This window comes from Ictalurus punctatus, chromosome 15 (genome assembly GCF_001660625.3).
Source record: "Ictalurus punctatus breed USDA103 chromosome 15, Coco_2.0, whole genome shotgun sequence".
Taxonomy (NCBI): domain Eukaryota; kingdom Metazoa; phylum Chordata; class Actinopteri; order Siluriformes; family Ictaluridae; genus Ictalurus; species Ictalurus punctatus.
In genome coordinates, this window is record NC_030430.2 from 5,637,668 (window position 1) to 5,661,326 (window position 23,659).

The window sequence follows — 23,659 nt, forward strand, 5'->3', positions numbered from 1 at the left end:
TAGTGAGCAGGGTTATGGGAAAGGGTAGGGGTGTGAGCCCCCTGCTGGGCAAATGATTCACTCCTCTCCATAATAACATCGATGCACAGATAAAACAGACGGAACAACTAAAGCTTTTTCGATCGTAAAACACCATCTACAACTGCCACAATTAAATTATAACATAAATCTAATAGGTAGGCTAGGTAAAAAAAGAAATGCTCATTCAACAATGGCACCCCAAGACAGGTGGAAATTCCATTTCTGGGCCTCTGGTAAAATCTTTAAGATCCTGAAGCTTGTGGCCAGAAAAGTGCACAAATATATGTGCTGAGGCCGAGATTTCTGAGGAGATGATGTTGACATGCATGGTTTTTAATTGGTAATGGTGTGTATTTTTTAATGCTGCAGTGTTTTAAGTGTTTTAAGCCTTCAAAAATAATTTCTTTAAATATCCAGACCATATCCAGATAATGTTGTGCAGTTAATATTAATTGCCTTAATGTTATCTTTTATGTCACTATTGAGCTGATCATGCTGGCTAGTTAGCTAACTTTGGATCCCCTTTGAATCCACCACCTTTCGCGAGCACTTTTTGACCACTTTGTGTCATCAATTAAAATTAATGGCCATTACAAACAATTGTTTGGAGATTCCATTCATACAGTGTTTTGTGTGCGACATGGAAATGTGCGTCAGTCAGGAACCGGACACGAAGCAGCTCGTTTTAGTGAGTGCTGTCAGTACTCGGGTGAGCTGGTGCACATCCAAGCGTACAAGACTATTTCTGGCGTTAATAATGGGAAAATAAGCAAGCTCGTAGTTAGTCACCAGCAGACAGCAACGTGAAGGCCATGAAGCGGCTTATCAGCACTCATTCGCAAACACAAAGAGGAATGAGCCTGTCACTTCCCCTGGAACGGAAAAGAAGTATAGAGTGCATTACTTCTGCATTACTTCTGACGTTCTTACAGATTCATTACATTTGGTTTTAATTTGGGGGAAAAACAGAAGTGGTTGCTCATCACCACTCATCACTGGGTTTGAATCATGCTGTCGTCTCATTTATTATTCAAGGTTAATCAAATCAACTGGAATGAACAAATGATTTCAGACTTGCATGCTTCCTTTCCACTCAAAACAACACCCCCCACGTCTCACGTTCATGTAGTAGCGGATGCTTAGGCACTTGTTGAAGACTGTCTTTGTATCTGTGCAACAATAGCTTATTTTTAACCCAAATTCTGCTAGGCGAGCGGCCCAATGGCGGAGGAGGAAGATGGCCCTTCTTTTCCTTCATCCTTCTTTGCATCCTTCCTGGTCTTTAGAAGTTCCTAGTTCCCCCTCAGAGTAAAAATAACCCTCCTGCAGCTCTGAGCACTGATGCAGAGCGGAGACACACCAGCACACATATATTGTGGCTCCTGTGGCTGATGTTATCGGGATTCTAGTTAGATCTGTAATCAAACAAAAACCTTGTCTATGATTTATACTGATTGGAAAGTTATTTTTAAACATAACCAGCTCACTCCTGCCTGTTGGGTGACTTACAAGTGAGAAAACATTTCGGGGTGTGATGTTAGTCATAATCATTGACGGGATGGCGCCAGAGTTGATTATTTTCCGATGACGGCGCGTTCAAAAAGTATAAAAGTACGTTTTAGACCAGAGCAATTTACCAACGATTACAATTTTTGATTTTATTAATCAGCGCTGCGTCACATTTTTAACCATTTCTAGTTTCAATGTTATGGAAACGAGTTAGTTCCTGTTAGCTCGTATGTTATAGCAGTTATTATAAACAGTTGTTTATTCCTTCACCCCCCTCTGTTTTTTCTTTTCTTTCTCTGGCTTGCAAAATCAACCCGCAGCTTGTCATGTTACATAGAAACTGGAACGTCCTGAAAACGTACTGGCTGTTACAAAGTGCTGATACAGGAGACTCCTTTTATAAATGTTAAACGTCCCCTTACGGAAATCTTCACCATACCGACATATTGATATTAACCTGAATTATAAGAGAGCACACCGTGGCTTAAGGGCTAGCACGTTCAGGGTTGGGGGTTCGATTCCCGCCACGGCCCTGTGTGTGCGGAGTTTGCATGTTGTCCCAGTGCTGTGGGGGTTTCCTCCAGGTTCTCCAGTTTCCTCCCCAGTCCAGAGACATGCATGGTAGGCTGATTGGCATGTTCAAAATGTCCGTAGTGTGTGAATGTGTATGCGATTGTAACCCTGCGATGGATTGCCACCCTGCCCATGGTGTACCCCACCCGGTGCTCCCTGGATAGGCTCGAGGTTCCACGCGACCCTGTTGGATAAGCGGTATAGCAAACAGATGGATGGATGGATGAATTATAAGCTTTAGATTTTGTGTCACATCCAGTCCCTGTGGAACTACTCTCAGAGCTGCTTATTAATCAAAGAGATTATTAATCAACATCTTCTGACCTCTCAGATTTGAGAATTCAACAGCACTGTGACATCGTTTTAATTCAGCCCATCTATCCACACCCTGTCTACTAAGGCATCTTTAAAATGATACGATTATGGCTCCTTTAAACCTAATTTATTATTGCTCTAGAGAATTGTTCTCAAATTTTATTTGTTCACTTGATAGACGAGCTCACCTTTCTTCATTTATTCGTTTGGATACTTCTATTTTTTTTCATTCAAAATACATATATCTGGACCCACACCCATCCCACAGCTGCAGCTGTATTGGCTGTACTAGTGGTCCCTAAGACCACACCTGGTCTCTCGGGGCAGATCGTTCAGTAATACGTCTCATCTCCCCAGAATACATGCAGCGTTTATTTAGAGTATTCTTTTATCTGTAGAGTTGAAAACCCTGCCGTTTGTAGCGTTGATGTTTCCCATGTTGAAACAGGGCCTCTGCTTCCCAGTCCCCAGTGTTCTTGACCTTTAACCTGCAATAGTGAACTGCCCACGCGGTGCCTCGTGGGATCGGCAGAGGTCATGTGATCCAGCTCGGTTTCCTGTTTCCAACACGCAACAGTTCTAGAAGCATGCAACTCTCCCTGCATTCATGTAGACGAACGCTCCTCGCTCAAAGTATACACAGATAATTGCTCAAAAAAAATAAATATACCCAAGGACACTGTGGATGATTTTGAGAGACCCTTTGTGATGAGGGAGTTTCAGAAGAATAGTTCAAGTTAATTGGATTAACTGAAACATAATGCACAAAATGAATCCTCATTATGATAGAGTTCAGTCTTTAAGATCTCACGTCTTTAACGACCTCAACATGTGTTGTTACTTAGCGAAGAGAACATATACTTTTTAAATGTGGTGAAGTTTTCTGTAAGGTGATGAGTATTAAGTTTATGGAAGGTGTCTCCAGCGTCAGTAAGTTTTTTGGGACATCTTCAGGATGGGGGAGTTTTGTGATGTTTCTTGGTAACATGGTAACAAGATGTCTGAACTTCAAGGGCGAGCAAATAAAGAGAGACGTGGTGACAGAACATCTGTTTATATCTCCTATAGGGAAGCGATAACACGAACTAGCTTGTTTCATGGACGTTCCACAACATTTAAGTAACTGTAAATGGATATAAATGCGACATGGCAAAGGTTTGTGCTGTAAGAGGAATGAAACACTTTGAGATGTGCTGGTTTATTCCATACATGTTATGTTGTCATCGGTTACTAATGGACACTAAAACCAACATTTCTTTAATATAATTTACTTATAGATACTTCTGAATATCGCTACTGGATCAGTTGGGAAGTTTAGTAGTCAGAGACTTTTCAACTCTGCCGTACAGTCCGTACAGGATTTCACAGGGTTTTTTTTTTGTGATCGTTGCGGACAAAAATGCTTGATTTTGCTTCGGCTTTTTGAAAATTCAGCTTGCGGAGATTTTTGTGCGTATTTATTTTATTATTTTTTTGCTGAAAACGACTCGAATTGGCGAAATTGCAATTGCACGAAAATGTTTGCAGTGATGTTTGTTGGTAAACAAGACCTTTTAGCTGAACGCACGTGAATCATAGAGGGCTTCGGCTGAATGCGTGTCGTGATGATGTCACGTGACACGTCTCGGCCCAAATCTATGGAAGATCTGCAGTAGTTTGAAAAAGTGCGAGCTCCTCCGAATATTGTGGCGTCTACTTGATTTCGCGTTCATTTCTGCAATCGCAAAATCCTTGAGCGACCGACTGCAGACGTGTCTTGTACACATAATTATAAATCCATTGGGGTTTCGGTTCCCTTTGCGTGAATACTATTGTATCACAAATATTTGAAATACATCCATGAGATGACTGAACTTATCAGGAGAGGAGGTTCCTATGAGGTTCTTACGTAGAAATGCACGCAAGTGCATCGTCTTATTCTTGAGAAATGGCAAAAAAAAAATCACAAGGACGTGATATTCATAGGAGACTAAACACACAAACATGCAGATAAACTGTTGAAGCTAAAAATAAATAGATAATACATAAATAATAATAAACATTATAACATAGTACAACAAACAATATCATTGACTACAACAGAAACAATCTTGAAAGGCTAAAATCAGAGGCAGCGCGCTGAGGGGGTTTCTGCATTGATATTCAAGTGCTCTTGGGTGAGACGAGTCTTCAGTTGCTTTTTGAAGGTTTTAAGAGATTCTGTAGAGCGGAGGCAGCTGATTTATTCAGTTCACTGTCATGAAAGCATGAGTTCGGCTTTAGACATTCTCTCACAGACTGTAGTGAGATGCTAACAGCGACGGCAGGTTGTGACATCCGATAGGAGGATAAAATCTTATGTTTAAAAATGGACCGGCATGTTTAAACACCGATGTTCATCACTAAAGACCGCCCAGGCTAAATTTACATAGAGACAACCTGAAATCAATTGAATTAACCATTAGTCTCAATCATCGCTCTTTTCCATAAGGCTCCATTACAGTGGATTACAAAGCCAATAATATCATGACAAGTTTCACCTCCCTCTGTCTCTGCTACAAAGGGCTATAATCAAGTAAAAATGCTGAGCTGGATCAGACACCCACTTTTCACAATGCAATCAGATCTCAATGGATAAAATCAAAGTCCAGCCTCACCTCCTGGATATGCTTTTTCGGAAAAATATTTCCTAATCATTTCATGTTTTCTTTAAAGCTGTTTGAATGTGTATAGATTTTCCACACACATTGTGTTTACCCTTACGTTCTGTACGAATCTTGTGCAAACCTTTCACCCCTCATTGAATTCAACCTCATTTGTAAGTCTGAGAAACGTATGCTGGACTAGGAAATCCCATCAGATGTCGCTGTGGCCGAATTCTAACAAACTGCCCAAAAAATGATCGTAACATACTTCGACACCTCAACTTTTAAGTAGATAAATATTTTCCATCAAAAAAGCATAAAAAATATACTTTTTAAACCTTGCCAAGGTTATCGTCTTGTTAAGATAATATCGTGTAAGGACCGCAGTGGTAAAAACTGTCCATCTGCTTAAAGGACGTGCTAGCTAAACCCTTGCTAGCTACTGTGTAACCTGCGATTAAAGATAACGACTACATTCTGATTACGTCAAGCAGCAAATCTGCATGCGAACAGAAAACAGGCTTGCATAAACACAAACATTCTTCAAAGGGAGCTTAAGGTAATAAGAATATGTACTTCTTGGTCCATTAGCATTTTGCCATCGGCGCTACCGTATTCGTACAGTAGCTGTCCGTTGAGTTTTACGTCATCCTATTCCGTTGTCCTATTGGTGGGTTTTAGAGAAATGTCGTCGCAACGCTCACATCCTGGAATTTTCGTTTCTAAGACCATTGATCTAAAATGATGCCTAAAGAATTCTTTTACGACGTGTGATTTTTGTCTGTGGCTTTCCTGAACACACTGAGTGTCAGGCTTTAATCGAGCTGTTGAATAGCTATCTTAAAAATTCTGCTCAGCTATCACAGAAAGCTATCACGTCAGTATGGAACGCACAGCTAATTCTCTAATTATCACTTAATACTGGAGGTCGATTGATCGATCTTTTTTGCATAATAAACAGTAACGGATAAACGCTTGCTGGAACTATCGCTTATCGGCAAAAACCCACACCGATCGGATTTCCCGGTTGCGTCCGTTTTCAGCGCTGACCAATTTTGTTGTGTTATTTGAAGTGTTTTTTTTTTTTTCATTCATTTTGGGCATCTCTATTTTTATTTGTTTTTGAAGTGTTACTTTTTGGTTCAGTTTGGCTGTATATCTTTTATTTGCGTTAATATATATTAAGAGTTAATATATTAAATATTCATTTCATTTTAAAAGTACAGTACATTTTCACGGTACAGTCGGTACTGTTTATTTTTGTAATAAAGCTCAGCGGTGTTTTACTTTGAGTGTTATGTTTACGTTCAGGTTCAATTTTAAAAACTACCGGTCGTTTAACCGGTTATCGGCAGGTAGGTGCCGTGCAACTTAGTCATCGTTATAGGTGTCTGTAAATTCCACGATCGGTCGACGTCTTGTAATACTACAGTTATGCTTTAGATACAGTAACAACCCTTCTCCAAATACTTGCTCTTAACTATCCTAAATTTCATTTCCTTCCCTCCCGGCTGTCAGTATTAACCCTGTGAAAAATGTACACTGTCATGAATACGGTACTAATACGAAGAGAAAAACGATGCAAAGCTTCTGCTCTGGTTGTCCTGAGGAGATGAGCGTTTTAGTCTGAAAAGCTGTTATTCATGTGAGTAGCTGAGAGGTGTAGGCATATAGAGGGAAAATGTTTTACGTAAATCTCTCCATTATGTTTGACATTCGGAGTATAATAAGCAAAGAGTGGAAAGCTTTTAAGGCACAATTACCACAACATGTCCTTGAGGGCTCAGTGTTTCATCTTCGCCCAAAAAAAAAAAAAAACCAGTTCGAGTCTTTTTTTTTGTCTCTCCCCTTCACATTTAATTGAAATGTTCAGATGTACAGCTTTAGAATTGGAAAATGGACCTCTGTAGAGAGGACGCCTTGCATGACGTTGACCGGGAGTTCACTGACATTGTTCGCTGACAGCTTGAAGGCTTTCTGCGGAGGCCTTTTCTTTGAAGGTTTTGAGCGCAGCGAAGCTTTATGTAAAAGATAAAGTATGACACGCTTGCTTTTATAGGGGAAAAGTGGAGTTAGTTAGTTACCACCCTGAATGTGTAACAGCAAGTTTTTCTTCCTGTTATACCACAGCAATTTGCTGAAGCTACCAAAGTTGAAATACTTAAAGGATCTTAATTTATAGTTACTTTTAAGGTTGAGGAACTTTCACAAAACAAGTTCCTGTTCTGACTTACACTAGAAAAGCTATAAATAGTATCTAGTAATAGCATCTCTCTCTCTTTTTTTTTTTCTTTACAGAAGCCCTAAGAAGCCATGCACTATTATTATTATTATTATTATTTTCTTTCTTGTTTTCTCGTGATCACAACTTAATTGTCTCGTGATCTCCACATAGCGAACATAACAAACAATCTGTTTTCTCAGAACATCATTTTATCACACCACACGAAACTCTCATGTCTTGTGAAGGGGACCGGTGATGAAACCAGAAAGCTCTCCAGAAAACTCCTCTGCGGTGGAATACTTCATGACCGTTACAAAATGTTGACCACCGTCCGTAAATCTACATCCGCTTGCTAACGTGATAAATGTGTCTTGTTTCCACAGGGTGCTGATGTGTTGTTGCGCCCCCTTTCAGTGCCTCCTGTAGTGCATCATGGGAAAACACCTAACATTCCTACTGCTGCTTCTACGGATGCTCACCACTAAGGTGTGGTAGTGTGTGTGAGTGTGTGTATGTGTGTGTGTGTCCTGAGGAATTGGCTACCAAGCACTGTTTTTATTTAATCCTAGTGTAGGAAATATGTCTGAAGTTCTATGCAATTCTAGCATGTCCAAAAGTGTTTTATTCCTCTTATTCCACTTTACACACAAGTTTTTATTGATTAAAAAATAAAATGTTATACTTCTATCCCTTTATATTCATGCTGTGGAATGTCCACAAAACAAGTTCGTTCTTGTTATTAAATAAATCTACATAGAAATAAATATTTATTTTGGTTAAGTGGGTATTAAAATAGGCGTTAAATCGAATTTAGATTTGTTTTGAATTCAAATTTCAAGCAAGATTCCATCAGGCTTTCATTAGCAACATATAGCAATGTTATACTAAAGTGTATTAACAGATTTAAAAAAAAACGTATTCAGCTTTAAATAAGATAAATAAGATTTTTGTTTGGTTTTACAGAAAATTAGCAATATACATGCATATTACACGATATACTTCTTAATGGAAAAAAAATTTCATTAAGAGATATATAAATATTATTAATGATTAAAAATAACAAAAAGGCCATGATTCAGTTGAATCAATCCCAAATGAAATCTTTACTTGTTCTGAAAACGCTTATACAGAGAGAAACTTCAGAAACTATCCAGGCTTTGGAAGTTATGTAAATCCATTTTCATATGCTAAGTGGATCTTTAATCTTATTTGAATGACACGAATAAAAAAAAAATACATCATAGTTATGATTTTGATTTAGAGTTTAGTAAAGTCTAGAAGTTTCCATCTAAATGTAACTTTTTTTCTTCACATCAGCTCCGTGTCTATGACACCATATCAGACCTGCTGACTTAAGAGAGTGAAAGAAGAGTGTGTGACAGTGTGTGACAATGTGTGTGTGTGACCCCCTTTGCAGTTGTGTCAGGCCGAGGATGTGATAGCGCCGTCTATGATACCAAAGGAGGAAGTGACTGAGATCCCAATATCCCCTACTGCTCTGAAGGTGTCAAGGGGGCAGATCCTGGCAGCTCAGTTTGAGTGTTACCTCAAAATACTGCACGACCCACCACGCACGGAGCCAGGTCATACACACACACACACACACACACAGAGAAACACTGACTGTATTTCAGGGATTGGATTGAAGACAACACAAGAAGATACTATCTGTTGGGTTTAAAAAAAAATGATTGTTATTTATATTATTGGTAGTAATACATTTAATGTTGTGGAACATCCACAGAACAGGTTCTTATTTCCGTTATAGCAGCGATAAGCGGCAGTCAGTCCATCACCAACTCAGTTTTTTTCCTTCTGATTAATTAAATTAATGAACTAATGAATTAAAGCAGAATAAGACAGAAAACTGCGCTTATCCGGAAAGCGGGAAACATACTGACTTTTACAAAGTGCTGACACTGGAGACTCCTTCTCTAAATGTTAAATAAACGTCTCCTTACAGAAACCTTCACCAACAAGAATACACTTTTTTGTTGTTTAAGAATAGCACATTTTTTGTTATTAGTCTTCCAAAGTGTTGAGCATCTGTCGTACACGTCCCTGTGAATGAGCTGTTACTATAGAATCCATAACATTATACAATACAACAAGTGCATTAATATAAAACCTGTGATCTGAACACTATTTTAGTTTCATAATTTGTTAGGTGTATTGATTCGGTGACAATTAAACTAGCAGATATACTTGATAGTGTGTATTAGGATTGCAACACAATGCCACTATCTGTATCTGTTTCTATTTAAATTCTCCAAATATCCGTATTCGGATTTAAACCTGAAAGGGGGTGTAGCCTAAAATGGAAGGGGGATTTTTATTTCCCCTTAGATAAACATGTGTACGAGACTGTTTTGCGCAGTTATTTTTGTTTGTATCTGCTTGGCGTATTTTTCGAACAAATTCAGCCTTCCCAAAATATAAACGTAGCAGCCTAATTTAAACCACCACAATCCTGACCAGACGGTTACTAAGGATGAATGAACAACGTTCGTTCATAATGCACATTCACAATCATATCTCAGTGCTCGCTTTTCCCCGTTTTTTCTTTTTTAAACGCGTAACTGGAGTATGCTGAAGTGAATGCACACCAACATCTGATGTACTTCCTGTCGGCCATGTTGGATTTTGTCAGAATCTGTTTTTTCACTATTCCTCCTACAAATTATATCCAATCAACACCACGTTTGGCATACATCATCTTCAGACCAACCCGGACAATATTCATCAAAAGAATGTTGACATTCCAAGCGGTTTGCCCGTAATGTACCAACAAATCTGAAGGCGAAGACGCCAGACGCCAAATGTATTCAGTTAACGTGTATATACGGTAAGTTATATATACTGGTACATCACTAAATGCATATTTTAAAAAGAATATTTTAGGCTATTATTTCACACTGGACACCTAGATCGTCGTCAAAAGTGAGAAATAGCGAGTGGTGAGCGTCGCATTGTGCAAGAGATCAGGAATCAAGGGGAAGCCTGTTCTCGCTCCTGAAAGAAAGGAAGCAGGCTTAATCGGTGTCACTCTTGCCCACTGGCTGACCGTATTTGAGAATTCTTCTCTGTCTGTGTGCGTCAGGCTTCCTTGGATTGTGTACCAGGCTCTGGTCTGAGGAAGCACATGCTCTTGACTCTTTGTTTTTTGTGTGTGTGTGTGTGTTTTTGTGCGCTTGTTGAGTTTTGGCTCTTGAGACTGCTGCACCTCTTTATGAACCCCACTGTAAACACTGCGTCCATCACGTGGAGCACTGAGATCCTCCCTGTTTGACTCATAAATGAGTGTCTGTGTGGTGAATACAGATGTTATTGTGTTTTTCGGTTGGCTAATGAGGTTGTAGAGATCCTCGATTTCCTGAAGTCCTGCCAATTCTCTAATTGCACACATTCTGAGCTTTGTTCACAGTTTTAAAAAAATGTGTTTTCCTTACTATATTACCTCCCCAACTGAGTTTCTCAGCTGATGGTATTCTTAGTCCATGATCTAGTGAACCAGTATCAGGATGTTTGTATTAGTAGAGACTTTAAAGCACTTCTGTAAGTCAGTCTGGATAAGGGCATCTGCTAAATGCCATAAATGTAAACGTAATGAATTTTTTTTTGTGTGGAAATGACAGGTGATTTATTAGCCGTTATAGAAAAGCTAGATTTGGAGGCAATGAGACATGAGTGTGTAGATTCATGAGAACTGCAGTACATCAAGGTGTGAAAGTAACATTCTGCCTCTCTGCTGCCCCCGCAGGGCCGTACTGTAATCGCACGTGGGACGGCTGGCTCTGCTGGGGAGACTCGGCTCCGGGAACCGCCATGCAGTACTGCCCTACTTATTTCCAAGACTTTGACCCAGCAGGTAGGCCTTCACATTTTTAGCTCCTCATGCCTGCCGAAAGCTGTGGAAATATTCTAGATGGCAATATAGAGAATGTTTGTTGTATGAATATTGTCAGTCTTGACACGGCTGCTGTGACGTGACTTCTCTGATCCGATCTTTGCTTACCCAGAGAAAGTAACCAAAGTGTGTAACCCGGATGGACAGTGGTTCCGACATCCAGACAGCAACCGACTGTGGTCCAACTACACGCTGTGCTCGGCCTACACCAAAGGAAAAGTCACGGTTGGAGCATTTCTTTCATTTGAAGTGTATTCGTCCTCTTATACCACATCAAATCTGCCTACCGTAATAACTGTTATGTATTAAGGTCTATTATGCATTAAATCACAACCCCAATTCCAAAAACATTGGGACGCTGGCTAAAATGTAATTAAAAACAGAATGCAATGATTTGCAAATCTCATAAACCCATACGTTATTCATAATAGATCCCCGTCCCAACTTTTTTGAGATGCATTGTGGCCATTCAATATAAATTTAAATGGTACATTTACACAGTTTAAACATTTGATATGTTTTCAATGTTCTATTGTGAATAATATATTGGGGTTGTATTATTTTCTTAGAGCCAATGAGAACGTGACACTACAAGGGACGTTTGGGTTGAAGGGAATCATCTGACACATTAAAATGACCACTACACCATCACTAAACTTATGTAAACGTGTCGAATATGATACCGTACATTGGCTTTTGTTCCCCACTTGCTGCCACATACAGGGATGTGACGAGGCACGGATTTCTTTCCCACATCACTCATGTTGATCACCACTAATCAGTTTCGCTCCGCTCAGTAATCATATTACCTTTTGTTGACAGTGCCATTCCCACGTAAACCTCCGCTCGGCTGTAATCTAGAGCAGCCACAGACAAGACAATTTGCTTTTCACCTTCAAGCTCGACATTCAGATTCTTCTAAACGTTCCACAGGCCAACGAGCTGGTAATGAAAATCAAAGTCAATTATGGAGGCTGCAGCAGGAATGGCAAATGCCAGATGATTCAGAAAGACAGATGCAAATGCAGAAAGCAGAAAATGAGCACATTATTTTTCCTTATCCGCTCTCCACAGGTCGCATTCACCATGTATTATCTGGCATTGCTGGGTCACACGCTGTCTGTGGTCTCCCTGCTTATATCCATTTTCATCTTCTCATATTTCAAGTGAGTACAGAGCATTGTGTATATAGACTTTTCGCGAATAACAGCTTCTACACTGCCAGATGTTTTGTTTTATTACAGTTTTTCACTATCATAAGTAAAAGTGAAATCCATGCAAGAAACAAAAGACAGGCATGTGGTATGCATGACATACTAGAAATATAATGAACATACACTATTAAGGACCTTGAGCAAAGTTAGATATACTAGCTCTCTGAATTTTTCGTAAATTTAAGAAGAAAGCAAAAACATGTATTTTTTTCTATAGTCACCCGCAGATGTATAGACTTTCAGGGTTCACTTGTATGAGTGACGTCACTATATTACGCCTCATTTCAGAGAGTTGAATAAGAGTCGACTCTTTCTTTGGTTGCCATTTTGTTCTAAACCAGACAAAAACAAAGATATTTTGATCAACGTGAATGGATTTTCTTAATAAATGGTGATATGTTTATCATCATAAAATGATTATATTCTTAATGACTTTGTAATGAAGTACCAGTTCAGTTTTAATTACCATGTAATTAATGAGTCTGTTGAGGTGAGAAGCCATGTTTGATTCACTTGATTCTGATTTGCAGCTAATTCACTTCAGTGTAATACTTTCACTGTAATTGTTTCATTTGATTGCTACTGATTCATCCTAATTTCATAATGAACCACTGTTTCGGTTTCAATTGTAGTTTAATGACTCAGATCGGGGGTTAGAAGTCAGATTTGATTCACTGTCGAACGATTCACTTTACTCTGATTCATTGTTGATTCAATGCTGATTCAATGTTGTTACTACGGATTTGTTAATGATTCTGTTTTAATCAGTGCTATATCTAATCATAAACATGTTTAATGAATGAATTAAAGAATTCGCTCTGAATGGCTCAGATATTAAAACAGATATAAAAAAGTGTCCACACAAATAAATTACATTACAATGGTAACAACATTGCTTACATCTCAAAAAAAAAAAAAAAGCGAGTCAGCTTTCAATGGTCACGTTAAAGAGTCGACTCAAAGAGCTGACTCGCTCGCAAATGACAAGTCACAAATTCATAGTTTGAAATAAAGTCATTCAAATATACTATATACAACTGTATTAGCTGTATTACTGCATGTATATATAATGTCTGTGCAGGTGTCTAAGCTGCCAGAGGATCTCTCTCCATAAGAACATGTTTCTGTCCTTCATCTTCAACTCGATTCTCATGGTCATCTGGTTAACTATGATCTTCCATGATGAGCAACTAGCTGCCACCAACCAAGTGAGTGTGTCTCGATCCGTGTAGTTATTACTAAATACAGAGGACATATCTGACTTTTAATGCTATCCCTGGAGAGATCTGTATGACTCCTTCATGATGTTAACCATTCACAGAACTTGTCTGTATATCTGTTAATTTCAACTAATACCATCTATTTATGTGTAATGTGTGTATGTGTGTATATGTAATGTCCGTTTTTAGATTGGCTGTAAGATCTTGTCCAGTCTGATTCATTACGCAGCATGCTCGACGTACTTCTGGATGCTGTGTGAGGGGATCTACCTGCACACACTCATCATCGTGGCTGTGTTTGTGGGAGAGCAGCAGTTGGGCTGGTACTACCTGCTGGGCTGGGGTAAGGAGTCAAATCCATCCGATACACTTGAGTCCGATTCACTTTAATGCTGTTTATGAGTTCATTATGAATCACCAGTTCGGTTTGAATTACTGTGTAATTACTGAGACTGTGGAGGTGAGAAGTCAGATTTGGATTCACTTTAAGTCTGCTTCACTAGAGTCTGATTCATTTTGCCTGATTCACTTGAGCCTCATTCCATTTAATACTGTTTGTTATATTTGATTCACTATAGTCTGATTTAGTCTAATTCACTTCAGTCTCTTTCACTTTAATGTTGATCACTACTGATTCATCATAAGTTTATAACGAATCACTATTTTGGTTTCAATTACAGTGTAATCACTAACTCAGATTGGGAGTGAAAAGTCAGATTCGATTCACTGTCGAACGATTCACTACGCTCTGATTCACTATAATGCTGTTCATGAGTTCATTATGAATCACCAGTTCAGTTTTAATTACTGTACAATTACTGAGACTGTGGCAGGGAGAAGTCAGCTTTGGATTCTCTTTTGTCTGATTCACTAGAGTCTGATTCATTTTGTCTGATTCACTTGAGTCAAATTTACTTTAATGCTGTCTAATGTGATTGCAACTGATTCATTGTAAGTTTTGATTCACTTCACTTTGATTCACATTAATGCTGTTACTAGGGATTCATTTTGAGTTCATAATGATTCAGTTTTAATCACTATGTAATAAGTGAATCAAGACTGATTCACTTTATACTGACTCACTTGAATCTCATTCACTTTAATGCTGTTTATAAGTTCGTAACGAATCACTTGTTCAGTTTCAGTTACAATGTAATCATTCATACCGGGGAGGTGAGATGACAAATTTGATTCACGTTAACCTGATTTACGCCAGTCTTTCTTCCTTTAATTCACCTTATTTTGATTTCATTCTGTCAGGTTAGTTTCAGTCTGATTCACTTTGACGTTTAATTATGATTACGGTTTTATTAAACCGAAAGGTGAATCTTATCAGTCAAGATAATAATACCACTCAGCACTGTTGGAATGAGTCTGATAATAATATATTATAGTTTTATTTCTTCTTTCACTGGCAGTTTATGCCATTTTGACACACTTCCTATTCTATCTCACTTTCTCACTTCCCTCTGAATTACACTCAATTAAAAAAGGCATTTTATCTTATTAATGGATCTTTTTTTTCTCTATCTTTTCAGGATTCCCAATTATTCCAGCTGTCATTCACGCTGTGGCCCGTCTGCACTTCTATGACGACAAGTAAATAAGTTGGTCTTGTTTTTGAGTAGAATTTTCATTTGCTTTTAAAACACTTGTGTTTATGAGGTTTGCTTGTGATTTCTCCCAGTTGCTGGATAAGCAACTCTAACCTTCTCTACATCGTCCATGGCCCGATCCACGTCGCCCTGGTGGTGAGTGCTCACATGGCTGCTTTCCTGATACGCATCCCATGGCTGAAAACTTCAAATGTGATTGGCTCCACCTGTATAGCCAAGTCTGAAATGAAATGCAATGATGAATCTGATGTTTTAGCAATGTTGTCTCCATCCAGGTGAACCTCTTCTTCCTGTTGAACATAGTGCGTGTTCTGATCACAAAGCTCAGAGTGACCCACAGGACCGAGTCCAATGCCTACATGAAGGCCGTGCGTGCCACCCTCATCCTGGTGCCCCTGATGGGCGCTCACTTCATCCTGGTGCCCCTGCAGCCTGAAGGCAGACTGCCCTTGGCCGTCTACGAGTTCTTCATGAACATCTTCATGCACTTTCAGGTGTGTGCTCAACTACAGACCAGAATATGTCTTCAATTGTTTTCGTTTGAGATGTACAGTTCCCTCTGAAACTATTGGAATGGCTTGTCCCGTTCATTTGCTTGTGCTATACATCAAAGACATTTGGGTTTGAGATCAAAAGATGGATATCAGACAAGAGTGGTGAAACCGAAGGCTAAAACCAAGAGTAGATGTTCAGAGCTGTTTATTGTTTTAAAAAAACAATCTAACAAGACACACCTGGGTAAAAAGAAACACCTGTCAGTCACGTGTCCCATTTTTTTGCTCGCCTACAAATTGGGTGCTCTGATACAAAATGGGCTACGCTCTAAGTCGTTTAACACGTCTACATTTAAATACCAGGAAATAAAAGTTGAAATTCTGAACTCTCTTCACATGTTCATCTTTTGATCTCAAACCCAAATGTCTTCAGTCTACACTACAGAAAATACAATTGAATTGGCCTTCCCCTGTGAAACTGTTCCTACAGTTTCACAGGGGACTGTATGTTAGCATAACTTAGCTATACATTGCATTGTTTCAGCTATTTGTTAGATGAACTATGCTTAAACACTTAATCTGTTTTACTCCTCGCAATGTTTCAGGCTTAGTCATGTTGTTTTGATCTTATAAAATGAATCCCTCAGGCATATGGCTCATGATTGTAATGGAATTAAACCTACTGTTCTGAAAATGCATTGGTTTATGCAGGAAATTACTCAACACATTACACACAAGCCCTTAGAGACACCCTTTGAAGTTATTTCATAAAAACAGGGATTAGCATTATAATAATAAACGGATAATTTGGCTCACTGGATTCTTTGCATTACATTTATTGAAGACTATTAGATCACTGGGTTACATAAGGTATATATATATATATATATATATATATATATATATATATATATATATATATATATATATATCAACTGAAATACTGAAATGTCAGAAGCTACCAATTCCACTTTTAGTCGCTTGCACTTTTCCCAGGTTCTAAATAAGATTATTGGATATAGATCGTTCAGACCGTCTGCCAAATGACTAAATGTAATAAAATCTTGCATATTCCTGACTAATGGTCCTCTATTTCTCTTTCTATAGGGCCTCCTTGTTGCCATCATCTTGTGTTTTGGAAATGGAGAGGTACAAACTCATGTTCATCTCATTTCTAATCTCAAAATAAATTAAATTTTTAAAAAAAACACCAAGCTTTTAAAATAGTAGTTGAGACCAATGTGCACTGTTCGGTTACACCTGCAGGAACTCTAGAGTTAGATAATCTAGAGAATCTCTGAAGTGTTTGTGATTATTGGATGAAAAATCACTTTAATCGGGCACTTAAAAAAAAACGCATATTACATTTAGTTGTCTTAGAGTTGATATTAACAGTGTCTGAAATCAAGACATTTTTTCTACGCCATGTCCACCTCCAGGTGCACTCAGCTGTAAGACGTAAACTTGCCCAGTATCGGGTACAATGCCGGCATCGCCTGGTGACGACTGACTCTCACTCTCACAACTACCACACCAACTCTTCGATCGTTGAGACCAGCCGAGGGACCCTGAGTCTGGAACATGTGCCACCTCAGGTGGACGAGGACAGAACTCTCACAGCCATGTTGGTCCTCAACGGCCAGAGCAACGGCAAGCGCAGTTTCAGCGAGGAAGATCACAAACTCAAAGTCTTGGAGTCGTCAATGATCTGACCCTCAAGTGGAAAGAGACTTCTTTAAATCTTCAAACCTAAGCTCTTTTAAAGAAACACGTCACCAGGAATGTGAACAGTGGTAAAAAAAATATTTTTTAAAATGTGGTTAGTATAATTTGCTTTATACTAACTGGTCCAAATTTTTCATTTAAAGGGCGTCCTATATGGCGTCCATCTATTTCCCAACACTGTAAATAAATGAACATGAATGTTCAAAGAAGCGACTAAAAGTCTGGCGGAGCTCTTGAGCGATGTCTAAGGTTTTTCCCTTTCGTCAGGAGATCACGAGTTTGAATGTCAACGAGTTTGAATGTCAGTCTGGGAACCCAAGTGAGCGTTGAACTTTGGGTGGGATAGTTAGTCTCATTTTCCTTTCAGTCTGTCATTTAGTGCAACTCTAGCCAATCAGAATAGGGCATTTAGCACCCTCCTAAACATTAGGAAGAAGCATGTGGTAACCTTTATGGGGGTGGACAAATCACTAGCACAAAGCGTTTTCTTTGTAGTTGCCCCATGGACAAGCAATCGATGTCCTACTGACTTTCACAAAACAAACATTTTTATTTGTAGCTACGTTTAAATGTGGCACACACATCAATGCTGTAACTATAGCACCAGTTACTTGTTCCGAATCCTACCACCTGCTACACTATAAACATTTTCCAACCTGGTTTATCGTAGTCAGGTTAATTACAGAGGTGCTAACAAGAAAATCCTAGCATGCAGAGAGAGAAAAAACAACCACAAAAAGTCCTCAAGTTATCCAGGCATCAACACTTTTTTTATTCTGGTAGGTCTTTAAGCCCCTGCTTCACATTTTTACAATATATACAGAATGTACACATAACATTAGCTAGCTGGCTAATTTGTTTGTTAGCTAGCTAGGTGAATATTAAATGGGCACTACTTAGTTATAAGTTATTCCTCCATTTTTTATTTTTTACTAAGCAAAGAGACCCAAATTTGTTTCATATAATTTTCTAACAAGATCGATGCTTGTCAATTCGACAACACGAACAAATTTGATTCACTTTCAGTCTGACGCTGCTTTAGCTGAGACAGCTGAAAAGCATCGTTGTGGCAAACAGTCAAAATTCTTAAATGCTACGGCAAAACGGCCGATGTTGGCACTGCTGTAATTAGCTCGCATAGAATCAGAGATATGTGGAAACGATGCTATCACAGCTATGCCTGCACAGTACGTCACCTCGCAGGTAAACGTATCAAGAGATGCTAGCTAACCTCAAGCAATATCTTTTACATGCGACGGGAGGACGGAACTCCGTATCGGATAGCCGAAATTTTAGCCAGCTGACTTTTTGTGACATGATGTGCGACGTTAGAAAGTTTCTTAGACGAGGATAGAGTTTGTATTAATGCACTTAACTAGCTCACTGTATGCTTTCATTTCACATTAACCACCACTTTTTAGCCTAGTCAGCTAGCTTTCCATGGGACCAAAAAAACATAGGACTTTGGAAAATTGGAGCTTTTATTTGTGCTAGGCAATGAATTTACGATTTGTTCACCTCCCAGATTGGTAGCTTGGTGCGATACGGAGCGATCTAAACGATGGGCTTGGAATAGGCTACGATGAACTTGGTGGAAAATTGAGTCAAAACACTTGTAACAGATTTGGATTTAGCTGAATTTTCCTGTACAAATAGTCTATAAAAGGTGAAAAAGGACATTTTTGTTTCATCAGACCCCAAATATTAGATCATAAAGTCCCAGCAGGTTGCCACTAAACTCATTTGTACCTACTGATTTAAAAAATTTTTCTGCAGGATCGACCCACATGGAAAAAATAATTAACAGAAGTTGGATTGTTTGTTCGAGCACTGATAACATTTGAAATATGTAATTACTTCTTAAATATGTGTATACACACTTGTAAATAGGCGTTCTGTGTGTTTTTCACCCACTGCCTTCTCTTATTCTTAGCGGAGGCTTTTTTCCCCTCTCTAAACTTACAGTATATTATCGTGAGTTGTGCAAAGACATGTCTTTTTGCTCGTTTTGAACTCTTGGTCAGATTTCTTGACTGAAACATTCCTTTCAAACTTCCAATGTGTGAATAACTGTCATTTCTCCGTTTGTGTAACGGATGCTATTGTTTTAAAGAGCACAATAAATGTTATTGCACTGGACATTCGTTTTCTGCGATACTCACGCTTTACAGTTTTGTTTTGTTTTTTGTTCGTTTTTTTATGAGGGTGAGTCAACTGAAGACCTTAAAAGTGTGACATATATTAAAATTGAATCGAGTTTTTTTTTTCTAGAGGAATCTGGACACTCGTTAAGCACTAATAATAATAGAGATTATGTTATATATATATATATATATATATATATATATATATATATATATATATATATATATATATATATATATAAAGAGAGAGAGACACATTTGTGACACTTATTTGCAATAAACTGCAGTTGTTGTTTTTTTTCATGTGATGTGTGAAGGTTTTATTGGGTAGAAATATATTCACATACTTTGGGGTTTAAAGACAAAACAAAACATAAAAATAGCCGCACAATTATGTTGCTTTTAATGTTTTGCATTTTTAAAAAAGTGACTTTTAAAATGAACAAAATATAACGATCCAAAGGAAAATTCTTCCAAAGTAAAACAAAATGATTATTAAATGTTAAAACAATTTATCCAAAATTTTATTTAGTGGTTTGTGGTGAGCACGTTTGCTTCGCACCTCCAGGGTAGGCGGTTCGAAACCTGCCCCTGTCCTTTGTGCGCAGAGTTTGCATGTTCTCTCCGTGCTTTGGGGGTTTCTCTCCCAGCGTAAAGAAATGTGTAGTAGGCTGATTGACATTTCCAGATTGTCCGTAGTGTGTGAATGGGTGTGTGAGTGTGTGTGTGTGTGTGTGTGTGGTTGTGCACTGCAATGGATTGGCACCCCTGTCCAGGGTGTCCCCTGCCTTGGGATGGACTCCAGGCTCCCCAACGACCCTGTATGTGATAAGAGCTCTGAAAAATGGATGGATGGATATTTTATTAATTAATTAATTGTAAGTCCCACAGATTTCTCTTTCTGTAAATAAATGTCCATTGTACAAATGGACAAATGTTAAATGAAAGATAGCTCAAAATAATCTATTATCAAACCCAAGTTCTCTTATACAGAAAGATAAAAATATAGATATGCAGTTCAATTACCATATCTGACACAATCATTCCTGACTTTTCCGATATGAAATGCCTTTTCATCAGGTTCATACAGTGTATCATATGCGCATATAGCGTATGTATGATTCAGTATAGCACATGATCAGATCGTATCATACTCAAACACATAAATGTGGCAAATAGGTGCCACTGAATGTTTGGCTTATCATGAAAACTATTACATCATACTTTAATTCCTTCCCTGTTTTGTCTACACTGTTTCCCAGCCCAATGCCCGTGCTGATACAGAGCCCAATTCACACTTCACTAGGGAGGAGGTCGTGTCCGGTGATTTTCCAAGAAAAACCTATAACTTACAGCACATGTGCCAAAAAGGTTCATAAAAAAAACAAAAGAAAACGGATCGCATAATCAACTTAACAGATTTATAAAAACATACAAATTCTATAATATAATATTATGTTAGAACATTTAATTTATTGATATATTTATTATATAACATACTTTTAAAAAATCCTTTAAACATTGCCAAGATTTTTATTTTCCTAAGCTATGAGTACTTTTTTTGATCCTGAAAATTTTTCAGCCTCCAAAGCTGTTCACTTTTTCCCTTATAGGCATAAACATCCATCCATCCATCCATAAACATCCATCCAGCCAGCCATCCGTTTCCAACAATGCTTATCCTACACAGGGTTGTGGGAACAACCCAACACAACCCACTGCAGGGCACAATTGCTTGAACTTAGGAATGCATGTATACAGTGCATGTGTTTCGACTGGGGGAGGAAACCGGAGAACCCGGTGAAAACCCCTGAGGCACGGAGAGAACATGCAAGCTTCACGGATACAGGGTAGAAGTGGGACTTGAACCCCCAACTGTAGAGGTGCAAGGCGAGCGTGATAACCACTAAGCTTCAGTCATGGTGGATCCAGCGCCTATACCAGGAACACTGGGAACTAGGTGGGAATACACCATGCACGGGATGCCATATAAATAGAGAAACCATTCAATAAGAATTTAAATACTTATATGACAGTATATAACCGTATTTGTATAGATTTACGTACTATGTTCCAACATTCATTAAATACTTGATTTGAGGATGAATCTTATAGCGAGAACTAAACATGCATTGTGTCATGCTTACAGAACCGAGGGACAATAATTTGCACACAGAGCTGCCACCAAGGCCAGGAAATAGCTCATCGATAGAGGAAATAGCTCAATAGTTTATTCGAACAAGAAACCTTGAAGCTATTCAAAAGCACAGAAGTCAAAAGAATAGGTTAATTCTGCTCCTAATTAAAACTTCATGTTTCTGTATAAATAATCATTTCAACCCTGACGGGAATCTGCAGAGGAGGATGCCACCGTTTTCGCAACTAATAGGAAGAGAAATGCACTGACTGGACCAAAATGAACATTTCTACAGAGATGGTAAATGACATGAGGTTGATTTCTGTACAAGTAAAGTTAGACGTGATATATATATATATATTGTTTGCATAAAGCAAAGATCAATAAAATTAGGGTGTGATATTTAGACAGTATTGTAAACAAGGTGAAAATACATTATCACCAGGGTGAGGTTACAAATACAGACTAACGCACAGAACAAACAAATAATACTACTATAAAACTAAACACATTCCATGTTTTAACAGATTTTTGCATGAGGTAGTTAGTATTTAGCACCATGAATTTATGTATATAACCCTTTACCAGTAAAATAGTTAAATCATAAAAAATGTTAATTTCCCAGCTAACCTAATATATCCAAATAGCATCTTTTCTAACTAGAGCTCAAATTCACTGTGGATTAATCCCGTGAACCCCAAAATGAACCCAGAATACATGAATTTTAACTGTTATGCTCATGTTCCTAATATCAGCTATCTTGTTTTTAATCAGATATCGGTTGTAATGATCAGTACGAGATGACAGACCCCCTGATTGTATTTTATGATACAGAAAAGGACGAGGTCCCACCGAGATTTGAACTCGGATCGCTGGATTCAAAGTCCAGAGTGCTAACCATTACACCATGGGACCGCCTAGGAGACAGCCGGCAATTCACATGAACAAACATTCTGTATCCGTTACAGTAGCTACAGTAGCTAACTTTGATAATGTTTTATTACTCGTATTGTCTATTTTCTGTAGTGCAAAAACATGCATAAGTGCATAAAGTGGCATATAAGGTACTTGGACGCCATTTTACATTACGGCATCGCTGCAGTGTATTAGACAAGACTTAGGGCTAAATACCAATCGCCATTTACGCCCTATATACCCGTCCTACAGCTGAAATGAAAACAGCCTACATGGAGTGCACTATATTTCCACTATACAGCGATTTAGGATTAGCAATAAGCAACCTAGCAAAATGTACGCTATTAGCATGTATGTTGCATTAGAAATTGTATGAATTACAACTTTTAAATCGTTTTGTTTGCTTTTTTTTTAAAGACGCTACATCAGGACATCTCATCATTATCTAAAAAGAAACAACATCAGTGTTGCTACTAAAGTTACGTTATAGCGTATGTTTTGCTACACACTGCGTCTAAGCCTAAACCGCTATCTAGTGGACTTATAGTGCACTAGACATAGGCTGATTTCATACCGGGTAGTGCAGGTTTATAGGGTGTTGGGTAATATTTGGGATTCAGCCCTTGTCTACTCAATAGTGCACCCTGCAGACAAACTAGGATACTAGTAATGCAGTCAACGTGGCAGATTTATGAAACACTCTAATAAGGGAAAATCGGCGAAGACGATTATTACAATAAGGGAGGATCTATGAATAAAGTGTAATATCCAAAAAGCACATCTAATACAGTTTGATGACAAATTAAAGGATAAAAAACCCACAATTGTGTACTAATCTCTGGAGTTGTAACAGCGTTGCCAACTCTTTTAAGGGGAAATTAGCTAATGTTTGCTCTAAAGGTCGCTAGAAGTCACCAGATGACGTCAGATGACTAATTTGCATTTTCATTAAAAAGCCAACAATAGAAAATAATAGATTCTAGATTTTTCTCTTCTTCTTCTTCTTCTTCTTCTTCTTCTT

At 38.4% G+C, this 23,659-nt stretch overlaps 1 protein-coding gene and 1 non-coding gene across 2 annotated transcripts in view; one reads left to right on the forward strand and one right to left on the reverse strand.

Moving 5' to 3' along the window:
- The window catches only part of calcrl2 (calcitonin receptor-like 2), a 28,810-nt gene extending 9,200 nt beyond the window's left edge, over positions 1–19,610 (forward strand). The window contains exons 2-13 of the mRNA XM_017487285.3: positions 7,650–7,752; positions 8,684–8,849; positions 11,027–11,134; positions 11,286–11,398; positions 12,248–12,339; positions 13,469–13,595; positions 13,797–13,950; positions 15,146–15,206; positions 15,295–15,358; positions 15,499–15,717; positions 16,825–16,866; positions 17,157–19,610. Of these exons, the coding sequence (XP_017342774.1) occupies positions 7,699–7,752; positions 8,684–8,849; positions 11,027–11,134; positions 11,286–11,398; positions 12,248–12,339; positions 13,469–13,595; positions 13,797–13,950; positions 15,146–15,206; positions 15,295–15,358; positions 15,499–15,717; positions 16,825–16,866; positions 17,157–17,429 (1,473 nt within the window). The 5' untranslated portion in view covers positions 7,650–7,698 and the 3' untranslated portion in view covers positions 17,430–19,610. The remainder of the gene's footprint in view (positions 1–7,649; positions 7,753–8,683; positions 8,850–11,026; positions 11,135–11,285; positions 11,399–12,247; positions 12,340–13,468; positions 13,596–13,796; positions 13,951–15,145; positions 15,207–15,294; positions 15,359–15,498; positions 15,718–16,824; positions 16,867–17,156) is intronic.
- Positions 19,611–22,566: 2,956 nt separating this feature from the next.
- On the reverse strand, positions 22,567–22,638 carry trnaq-uug (transfer RNA glutamine (anticodon UUG)). The gene has a single exon. It is a non-coding gene; the product is annotated as a tRNA-Gln (tRNA).
- Positions 22,639–23,659: the final 1,021 nt, after the last annotated feature.